Raw genomic sequence first — 12,070 nt, forward strand, 5'->3', positions numbered from 1 at the left:
TTTATGTGTAATAAATCCACATTATTTATGTTAGTATATATATATATATATATTATATATATATATATATATATATATATATATATATATATATATATTAAATATATATATATAATGCATAAATAAAAAGAACATCTAAATATTACATCCAGTTCAATTCATATTGGTCAACCCTTTACTTAACCTTCATTTTGCATTAGGAGAAGAAAATGTTATTGCAAAGTTGTTTAATCGTCCCGGTTCTGCTCCTGTATTCACATTATTTCTTTAAAGTACAAACCTGTAGCAGTGTACTCAACGAGTTAACAGTAATTTATTTGGCTGTGTTAGGGCCATTCAAAAAGAAAATAAACACTCTTATGGATTATTTGTTTAATAATTAACATTGAGTTTAACTTCCTGGACCATGACTAGGTTTTTTAAATTGTTGTTGTTATCAGTGCTAATTGCTTCCTAGCTGGGAAGAGCCGTAACATCAGACACCCTACACGGGTGAACCAAGTGCACCACCATTATCATCCTAACGGTAAATCAGACCCTAGTGCTACATTTAGAAGTACTAAAACTATATAGATTCAATGACAAACGTTTGGTCCAAAAATAATTTCCAATGTCGAAATGAGTTTTGATTCCTGTGGTATCACTGGGTAATGTGGATTCCACCTGTAAGTGGTGAAGTGCCAAGGATCTCTTAATGGTCCCATTAGCAGGAATATGTGTGTGTGGCTTAGTTTTAGACATTAATCTTGCAGAGGTGTGAATTGCGCCAGTGACAGCAGCTCACGTAGGCAAGGGAAAAAGTAAAATGTGGGAAATGTCAAGAAAAGATAGGAGAGAATTGTAGGTCTGGAGATTCCTTAAGTGGTAAATATTGTCTGGTATAATGGGGTCTGTTTGTTAAATAACACCATTGTGTTGAATCTGTTATCCGATATTAATTGTTGCTCCCTCATTCTATTATGCATTTCAGTAGAATATACATCTCATGTAGATGTGTGATGTTTGAAATCATACAAGTGAGTCTGGAATGGATCATTCCAATGCTTTCACTCTGTTTCGATCACTCCAGTCCACACTGCCAATGACTTAAAGTCTGTCAGTGACATGCAGATGTATTTCAAGGTAATTGGAATCCAGGCTCTGTGTCAGTTTAACACCAGGGAGATTGAAGGGTCTGTAGCTGGGAGCTTGGATGACCACTGGCAACAGCATTCGTTTTCATGGGGATTGATTTGTAACAGCACTATCTGGTATCAGACACCCTGCAAGACCCTTTGTGACCTGTCCCAGAATCATGTGTCCATTGTTAGGTGCCTCCACCTGCCAAGTACAACTATGACCACATGTAATTTTTCCCAAACTAAAGGCTATTGAATTTCTTGCATCGCTAGATCGCTGTGCAACCCGAGGAGTATATTGTTATTTTGCAAAGCCCATGATTAGATCATTGAGAGATGGTGCAGTAAGTGAATCTACCTTGTTTTTTGTGTGAACAAAAACACACATTTAATCCCCCGCCCCTTCCCTCCCTCTTTTAACCCATCATTTCCTGAGGAATCCTGTGTTACTATACACCCCAAGTCATGTGATTTTGGCATCTATTGAAGAGCCCAGGAAACCTGACACAAAGTGAATTCCAATGTTCTCAGCTCTGATCCTCTTCATTCACTTGATATCAGCAGTGTGGTGGATGAACAGGCTTGCCCATTTCTGTTTCAAACAGACACGTTAAAGTAAAGTCTTTGTCTTCTTAGCATTTGCCCATTTGAGCGGAGTCTGCTCAAGGACCAGTTTTGAAATTTGGCAGGTTTCTTTTTTACAGTCGGCTGCCTGCCTGACATCAAACCTCCTCCTTTTACAACCAGGCTTGGGACCAGCTTAGGCGGAGTTAAAAGTGAATACTTTGTCTGCCAACACAAAATTATAACCTCTGCTCGTGTGTGTATATACAGTCACCTCCAGAATTATTGACACCCTTGATAAAGATAAGCAAAAAAATATAATTAGACGCCACCTCCATGCCAATAGCCTATTTGGAAGGGTTGCCAGAAAAAAAAAGCCTTTATTGAGAGCAACCAACAAATGTAAGCGTCTGGTGTTTGCAAAACGGCATTGCCACTCAAACTGGAACCAAGTGCTGTGGTCAGATGAGACGAAAATAGTGCTCTTTGGCCAAGCACACCAGCGGTGGGTTTGGCATCGAAAGAAGGATGCGTATGCAGAAAATAACCTCATACCTACTGTAACATATGGTGGCGGATCTTTGATGTTATGGGACTGTTTTGCTTCCACTGGTCCTGGGGCCCTTGTTAAGGTCAACTGCATCATGAACTCTACCAAGTACCAGGACATTTTAGCCAAAAACCTGGTTGCCTCTGCCAGGAGGCTGAAACTTGGCTGCAACTGGATCTTCCAGCAAGACAATGACCCCAAGCACACATCAAAATCCTCAAAGAAATGGTAAATTGACCACAAAAAAAACATTTTGCATTGGCCATCTCAGTCTCAGGACTTGAATCCCATTGAAAACCTGTGGTTTGAATTGAAGAGGGCAGTCCATAAGCGCAGACCGAAGGATATCAAGAATCTGGAAAGATTCTGTATGGAGGAATGGTCTAAGATCCCTTCCAATGTGTTCTCCAATCTCATAAAAAATTATAGAAAAAGGCTCAGTACTGTTATCCTTGCAAGGGGAGGGTGCACAAAGTACTCAAAACAAGGGTGCCAATAATTGTGACACTTAATTTTGTTGGAAATTAATTTATAATTTGAGAAATGTGTAATTTTGGTTGATTCCCTTGAATCATTAATAAAGTCCAATATATTCCACATTATATATATATACACAAAAATTATAATATAGCTCATTACCTGCGTTTATTTTATGCAGCCTTTTTTTCTCATCTTAAGAAATGAGTGCCAATAATTTTGGAGGTGACTAGATATATATATATATATATATATATATATATATATATATATATATATATATATATATATATATATATATATATATATATATATGCTCTTCAGAAAGGAAGCTGCAGTGAAAGGAATACTGCAGAAAAACGCAATGTTTTGGGCATAGGGTGACAGACATTTCAGTGTTATGGGGATCATAGCTGTTTAACCCCTCTTGCAAGGACTAATTTCCTACTTCATATTTCTCCCTCACTCTTTTTTAGGCACAATTTTTTTTTTTCTGTCGGGTTTTTAAAATAAAGCCAGACCCCTTTTCTTTCTCTACTGAATTACAATTCAGAATGATTGCTGACAACAATAAACAGTATGCCATTTGAAAAGCAATGGATTTCTAGCTGTACATTGAGTTTGAAAGCCATTGGATGGCGTCTGGGGTCGACAGATGGATTCCATTTGTATCTCCTGCATACCTCCATGTGTTGGGCAGTGATCGGGGATGGGGTGATGTATAGCACTTCACCGCAATCACAATTAGGAGAATCCTTAATTCCCTTTATGGAGGACGTAGCCACACCTCCCATGTGGTTTTTCTAACAGAGTTAAGTGGAGCCCTGTGTCTTCAAGACAAGGAGAAGCCAGCTAGTTCCTTCATTGGCTCTTGAATAAGGGTCTTGTCAGGGACATCGCAGGCTGACCACATCTCTTGCCACCGGCTGTCGATGTCTTTCCCAAGGCATGGGTTCAGAAAGGTTTCTTAGACTTTAGGTGGCTGGGTGGTGGCAATTTAATATATTTTCAAGTGATGTTTGACATTGTCTCTCAATGACTTCTATTAAAGAACACAGCCCGACCCTCAATTGCTCTCAGTTACTGGGCCCCCAGCTATCAACATCCAGATCACCCTCGATATGTGAAATACAGTGAAATAACGAAAAGCGTGAGGGGTACTACATATATTTAAAATAAATAAATAAATAAAGCGTGAGGGGTTGAAATTGTTTAATACTATTTGGCTGTTTTTGTTCTTTCTCTCCAGGCAGCTAAGTTCCTTGGGGAGGTGGACGGCTCTGTGATGCAGCAGCTCCTCAATACAGGAATGTTCAAACAGTAAGATTGTCATTTGGAAAATACAATAGCATACAGAATTAAAACAAGATTTATATGGTTTCAGAATAGGTAATAGCATTCTCTATAATACACAGTTACCCCTCACTTTAAAGTATTGCAAAACACCCTGACAACTTTGAAACGCATTATGTTACCTTCGTTGTGTCCTGTGTTGTCCATATCGCAGTGTTATATTTTTAAACATACTGTATTGAAGACTCCAAATTGTAATCACCTGTCATGGGTAACTGGGCAATACATTCCTCAACATTTATCAGGACCATTCGCCTGGAGAAAGAAGGATCACTTCTAAGGATCACAGTGTATCCATATCACGCTTACTCTTGCTACAATGCTGGTTCCCTATCAAGTACGAAATGTAACCATTACCTCATGGGTATTTATCTCCTAAAGACCCTGTAACCTGAATAGATATAACAAAGACTGCTCGTCAGAGCCTATGACTCATTCGTGCCCACCCCCGAGGGCATAACTGGACTGCACACACAGACACTGGCATCATTTTTCCTTTCATCCGAACCTGACGGGAGAGGCTATGAACAGATAAATATCAAGTTACTTGTATCTGCTTATTGCTTGTGTAATTACACTAATTAAGGCAATTTATTATTATGGCTTTTGCTAATTGCTATTTATATATATTGTGTACTCAGCCCAATATGCCCTGTGCTACACCTGCCCGGGGTGATGAACTCTCAAGGCGTCTCCCCAGCGCTTCAGAATGAAGGCTTCACCCAGAGGTGTTGAGCCACAATTGGCAGCAGTTTGGGAGAACAGAAATAGGCTTCTTTGCCTGCCATGAATTGACCCATTGTCCCCTCTGGTTCTCCATAACACGAGCCGGGGGCCCGCTAGCGATAGATGCCTTGGTACACCAGTGGTCAAGGTAGCTGCTATATGTCTTCCCACCACTCGCCATGCTCCCAATGTGTCTGGAGAAAATCAGGCAGGACTGTGTCAGGGTGCCACTTACTGGTTCGGGAGACTGTGGTTTTCAACGCTGATGCAGCTCCTGGGTGGCCAGCTGTGAAGCCTGCCCAAAGGTCGCGACCTGCTCACTCAGGCGCAGGGGATATTATGGCAACCCAATCCATTGAGCTTACGTCTCTGGGTCTGGCCCTGGAATGGCAACATTTGAGCCATCTGGGGCTTTCTAATAGGGTCATTGACACCCAGTAGCTTCCACGCATTCCTACTGGGGCATTTTTCAGACGTGGTGCCTGCCTCAGGGTTTTAACCCCACAACCTGTCCAATGGCAGTTATACTGCAATTTGTGCAGGACCTATTTGATTAAGGGAAATCTCCCTCTACATTAAAGGTCTACCTGGCAGCGATTTGGGCTTGCCATATCAAAATTTGTCTCCCAAGGAGCTCTTTTCCTGGCAGGGCAATTTTTTAAAGGAGCTCGGTGACTTCGGCTGCCTTTTGAAGGATATTGTTCCTTGCTGGAGGCTTGACATGGTGCTTGAGACACTAATGAAGCCTCCATCTGAGCCCTTGCATTCAGCTGAGCTGAAATTTTTATCACTTTAAAACGGCATTCTTCCTTGCAGTCACATCTGCAAAGCAGGTGGATAAGATGCAAGCATATTCACTTGCAAAAGCTTGCTTAATTTTTGCAGAGGCCAGGACAAATCAAGCCAGTCTGTGGAATTGGAGGCTTTCCATCCGCCTCCTTTCCAGTCTGACAGGGAGCGACAGCTATACACACTTTGCCCTGTGCAGGCACTAGCATATTATGTGGGCAGAACACTGACTTGGAGGCAGTCTGAACAATTTTTTGTCTTATGGGATGAAGTGGGACTGCCCATTCCACCAGGGGCATGGCAACTTCATTGGTTTTGCTCCAGGGTGCATCTGTTGCAGACATTTGCAATGCAGTGGTGTGGGCTACTCTCCATACTTTTACACGGTTCTATCAACTGAATGTCATGGATCCGCAAAATCCTGGCTTTGGAGCGAGTGTTAAAAGTGGCTTCAGGGTCGACTCTTACAACATTAACATAGAGGTGAGTTCTCCCTCAAATTCTATAGCCCGAGTTACTTCTACTGGGGTTTTTTTACGGTTTTACTCATTTGGACCCTTGTGGGCCAATTGGATATTGAAAATGGTTTGTGAAAACAGATTGAAAAGGTAGGCTAGCAGTTTCAATATATTAATTATTTGAATGATTATTGATATTTATACATGGAAAGAGGTGATCAGGATTCTGCTCTTGACTTTGATATTCATGACTAAATGAACCCTTTTGTCTCTGTTCCCTGTCGCAGAGTGATGCTATACGATTACCAGGCAATGTGTAAGATAGGCCACCATCACCACAGCGGAGCCAGACCCCTGCTCAGCGTACGTCTTCTCTCCCCAATACAACACTAATCCACTCCTGAACTGGCACTGACTGCTCCAGATATTCTGCTAGGCTTCTTTGATACACTTCAGATGCAGTCGGTACTGTTAGAGGAGACAAGTGCCCCATTTAAAAGAAGGAAATAATATTTTGATGATAGGATTGGTGCAAATTGCAAAATAAATTTAATTAAAAAAACTGTTGATTAGGTATATTTCCTCACTTCCATCTATCTCTGAAGTTAGATACAGGGTTAAACCAGATACATTTTTTTCCACTACTTTCTACAGAAAAATGATTTCCCTAGAGTATTTAAAAACTACCCGAGCGTCTCGCTCACAGCTCTTGTTTTCTTCCCTCTCAACAGCCTTTCTATGGTCTGCTGGTGGCTCTCAAGTGGTTCCTCAGCAATATATTCCTGTAAGTGTGAAAATGAAGGGTGACATGGGGTTAGGCTCCTACAGTGTAGTCATTTCGCTTTAAAAGCAGTACTTGGTTTCAATTCATATCCTCTCCCTTTCATTTAGAAACATTACTGTGGTCATTTTACAAACTGATTTTCAAAGCTTAAACCTTAGAGCTGCAGATTGGGTTTTTGTCAATACGTTGTAATAAATCAAAGCGCACCCTGGTTTAGACTAAGCTATCATTCTGTACCGCAGGATGTTACAAGTGTCCTCTTCTTTTCAAATATCACGAGAAATAGCAATAGTACGCATCAGGGTGAATTGTTTGATTATCTTAACAGGAAAAGCTGTCCTTCCCTCAAATGCCCTTCCAATTAGCTTTTAAAACACTCAATGCGGAAATTAATTGCCATTGATTGGCACTCAATTGTAAAGGTGAGGGAAGGACAGCTTTTCTTGTTTGTCTTTAATAGCTGCCGATAGATACTTGTTAAAAGATATCAGCACACCCCTAATGATCATGTTTTACTATGTTTTAGGTTTCTGGTGGAGTTTAATTTCTGTGGGTTTTGGCATTCGGACAGCATCGTGGACGGTGAGGAAACGGTCTTTTGTATCAGTGTCAACACCATGATCAAAATCTAGACTTTGCAAACATACAGATGCTGTGAAGCAAATAGCTAGACACATTTAAAAGATTTTGTGAGGCAGGTGACCATTTATTTTCAAAAGACAGACATCAATACTTAGGAAGGGTACCGGACAGGTTGTGGAATCATGCGAGAGTCATGTGATTACCCATAGGAGACACAGCGATTTGCTTGTTTGCAAATAATGCTTTGAGAGTTCCAAAGAACTACATCTCCCAACTGCCTTTGGAACGTCCACCAATGGCCGTGTCTCCACTGAGTCTCATGACTACATGGCTCTCTCAGGATTCCAGAAATCCAGAAATAAGAACTACAAGCTAAAGATACAAGGCAAAAAAACACAATCTCATACAATAAACAAACACTATGAATTTACTATGAGTTTTTCAGGCAATCATATTGAACAATATTGCATCTAAACCTATTTATTTATTATCTTTTAGTCCTTTTAAATAAGATCAGTTTCCAAACTTCTGGCTGTATGTTTAGCTATGAATAGCTCTCCTCAAGCGAGCTTCCTCTTCTTGCGAGGTGCCTTCAGGAAACTTTGTTGTTTTTCTGTTTGACATTATTTCAACTGAGCCATTTTATGATGTGTGATATGACTGGGAATGACACATAGGTCATCCCCCTGTCAGCATAAACATACATCCCTCCCTTGGTAACCAGCCAGAACACAACATTCTGTCACTCCCACCATCCCCTCAGTGAAGGATCTCACCACCACCCTCCACATATGGATTTTTCATCTAACAGTTAACAAAGGATAGTTCAAGTGACAGCTGTATCCGTCTAGCACTGTGTGTTTATTAAGGAACCTGAGATTCTTTAGGAATCTGCAAGCTGTAAACTTTACACCATGTCTTTCTAGAGACCTGTATGAGTTGTATACTTTACAAGATCTTCCTGGAGACCTGTAGGAGCTGTAAACTTTACACCATGTCGTCCTGGAGACCTGTACGAGCTGTATACTTTACACAGCATCTTCCTGTGCGAGCTGTAAACTTTACATAATGTCTTCCTGGAGATCAGTACGAGCTGTAAACTTTACACCACGTCTCCCTGGAGACCTGTATAAGCTGTATACTTTACACAGCATCTTCCTGGAAACCTGTATGAGCTGTAAACTTTACACCACATCTTCATAAAGACCTGTGCAAGCTGTAAACTTTACACCAGAGGTTCTGCACTCAAGGAGAATCTAGATCTGTAACTTTGTGTTTGTTTATATTTCTTTCCCCCGCCATTGCTTGTGATGAATCCCCACCATTACCATCTTCATTTCACCCACCATGTGACACATGTACCCTGGACATGTGACTCACCAACCATTAATCACCCTGTGGCTGACCCCATACAGCCAAGTCTGTCTTCCATGCATGTAAGTATATGACCTTCAACATCCTGACACAATGGCATATTAATACTGTCAAATAGATAGGGATTCATAGTACCAAGGTGTTGAAAAACAACATCATACAGTATTTACAGGCTGATCGTCCCACTGTCTAAAAGATATGAGCTTGGCCACAATAATAGGAACAATTAGGGTCTAGTTTTCATAGTTTTTCTTAAGTATTTATAATCTTGATCTTGCATTTATATATGAAGTGTTTTAAGGTGTTGTGTGTGTTTTGGGACACTATCTTGATATGTTTTTATAAACTCTGAAATGCCTGTAGAAGTAAAACAAATATTATTGTTCGATCCATGTACAACGCTACCTGTGTCATTTGTTTCATTATAAAAATCAATGGCTGGTGTATTTTTGTTAACCAGTCATCTTTATACTCTGACTATAGAATTACACTGATAGGACTGATAGAAGTTATCTAGGGTGGCTTTTTTTTACATTCCATTGTTCATATAGCGTGACCAAGCACAAATACAGTATAAAACAGTGAGAGTCCTTTTTTAATTAGATCAATGATGGTCACCAGTTTGAACAACTACAGGGGATACAGTGAGATTAAAAAATAATAGGACAGCTCCTCTAGATACAGTATTTTTACTTGGAGACCACAAATTAGAATAGAGAGCCTTCAGGTAGACTGCATGTTCTGCAATACTAACATCTAGAAAATACTGAGACCTGAGAATCTGAATCTGCATCTCTCTTTTTAAAACAAGGACGTTTCAGAAACAAACAAGTAGTGATGTGCGATGAATCTAAAATATGGTTAATTTCAGATTATTAAATTAAACACCAAAGCTGACTTCGAACGACTAATAAACTGCACAATTTCAATCGATTTATTATACTATAAAACTTCACGTCTTCTTTATGGTCATTCATCATAAAAGTTACTACCGTATCCCAGCCACTTTGGATTCCAGTGGTTTGCGTCAGGTAACCACTGAAGCTGCTCTCACTCTGGGATCTGTAGTCCAAGAGAACCTCGTGACCTGCCCTCCTCTAATGTAATGCATACAAAACAGCATCATGAACAAAAACATACAGGGAGCGTAGCGCAGTATCAGAACTCTTCAGTATAAATACTGTCCGAGAAAGAAGGTGAGCGAGTGGTTAAATACTGTAAGTTCATAAATACAAACTATTTTTTTTTACACATTTATCAAGCACCTTATTAATGACGTTTCATTCCGCAGGAGAAAAATGGCGGATATTAAATGAAATATATATATACATGTATGTCAGTCCATGTCAGATCAATGACCCTCGAAACCGAAGGTTCATGGATGTTGATATAAATATTTATTTATAAGTGAGTTACCTAAAGTTATTGTAGTGTTTTACTGGGACTTTCACTTGTATGTACAGTGCCTATAGAAAGTCTACACTCCCTTGAACTTTTTTCATATTTTGTTGTGTCAGTGCCTCAGAGTTTCATCAATTTAAATGATGATTTTTTTACACTTATCCACACACCATACTCCACACTGTTAAGGTGAAAAAAGTTTTTAATGAGAAAAAAATTATATATTAAAAATACAAAACTGAAAGATCATAATTGGATAAGTCTCCACCCCCCTGAGTTAATACTTGGTGGAAGCACCTTTGGCAGCAATTACAGCTGTGAGTCTGTTGGGATAGGTCTCTACCAACTTTGCACACCTAGATTTGACAAAATTTGACCATTCTTCCTTACAAAAATGTTCAAGCACTGTCAAGTTCCTTGGGGAGCGTTGATGGATAGCAATCTTCAAGTCATGCCACAAATTTTCGATTGGATTTAGGTCGGGGCTCTGACTGGGTCACTCAAGGACACTTTCATTTTTGTTCCTTAGCCACTCCAGTGTTGTTTTGGCTATGTGCTTTGGGTCGTTGTCATGCTGAAAGGTGAACATCCGTCCCAGTTTCAGCTTTCTTGAAGAGGGCAGCAGGTTTTCTTCAAGGACTTCTCTGTACTTTGCTCCATTCATTTTCCCTTCTATCCTGACAAGTGCCCCAGTCCCTGCTGATGAGAAACATCCACATAACATGAATCTGCCACAATAGGGATGGTGTTCTTTGGGTGATGCGCTGTGTTGGGTTTGCACCAAACACAATGCTTTGCATTTAGGCCAAAAAGTTCCATTTTAGTTTTGTCAGACCACAAAACTTCAATCAATACAATTTAACACAGGTGGAGGCCACTTAACTTGGTGTGTGATTTTGAAGGCGATTGGTTACACCTGAGCTAATTTAGGATTGCTATTACAAAGGGGGTGCACATTTATCCAACCAAGTTACTTCAGTTTTTATTTTTAATTAATTTTCTACAAATTTCTTGAATATTTTTTCACTTGGAAGTTGTAGGATAGGATTTATAGATACATTTTTTAAAAAAATGCATTTTAATTCCAGGATATAAGGGAACGAAAGGTGAACATTTTGAAAGTAGACTTTCTTAGGCACTGTTACTGCTGACTCGGTTTCTCATTTTAGTTTAGTCAGAGAGGCAAGTTAATTAATTTTCTTTTTTTTTTTTTTTTTTAATAATCAACAAAAATATTTCAATTTGCTATTTCTTGTATTATGTTTCATTTAATAATTAGTAATTACACTATGTAACACAATTTTTGTTCCTGGTATTTACAGTATAATCATAAATCTCGAAAAACTACTCACTTCTAAATCTTTTGTAGTCATTTTTGTATTATTTTAGTATAAATACATGTTAATTTGGATTCAGATGTTGTTTTTTTCTGACTTTATGTGAACGAAAAGACACACATTTGCCCGTTTTCCCATTGGAGATAGTGATATTTTGAAATACCACTGTCCTGGTCACAAAAGCAAAGTTTGTGGGGAATAATAGCCATTTTCTATACTTTTGAGGCATAAGCAATTAGGAAATAACACTTACTACCCAGGAACAAAAAAAAAAAAAAAAACACGGTGTTATTAAATGAAGCGTAATATAAGAAAGAATGACAAATTGAAAGGTTGCCAATCTTTCATGTATTACATTATATTGAATGAGTTAAACTGCCAGCCATGTATTATTATTATTATTATTATTATTATTTATTATTATTATTATTATTATTATTATTCTGACTTCAATATAATGCATACTGTATTTTTTGTATGTTTCAAAGTGCTGTTAAAAAAGTTATAGAAGTTTTATTGTAGTTTTTAATTAATAATAATAAAAAAAAACATTTGAT

The 12,070-nt window shown here is 38.9% G+C and overlaps 1 protein-coding gene across 1 annotated transcript in view; it reads left to right on the forward strand.

Annotated features, from left to right (window-relative positions):
- LOC121317842 (voltage-dependent calcium channel subunit alpha-2/delta-4-like) overlaps window positions 1-12,070 on the forward strand; it is a 183,773-nt gene that overhangs the window by 145,181 nt on the left and 26,522 nt on the right. The window contains exons 34-37 of the mRNA XM_041253943.1: window positions 3,959-4,029; window positions 6,323-6,398; window positions 6,767-6,819; window positions 7,346-7,401. Of these exons, the coding sequence (XP_041109877.1) occupies window positions 3,959-4,029; window positions 6,323-6,398; window positions 6,767-6,819; window positions 7,346-7,401 (256 nt within the window). The remainder of the gene's footprint in view (window positions 1-3,958; window positions 4,030-6,322; window positions 6,399-6,766; window positions 6,820-7,345; window positions 7,402-12,070) is intronic.

This window comes from Polyodon spathula, chromosome 7 (assembly GCF_017654505.1).
Source record: "Polyodon spathula isolate WHYD16114869_AA chromosome 7, ASM1765450v1, whole genome shotgun sequence".
In the NCBI taxonomy this organism is placed as follows: Eukaryota; Metazoa; Chordata; class Actinopteri; order Acipenseriformes; family Polyodontidae; genus Polyodon; species Polyodon spathula.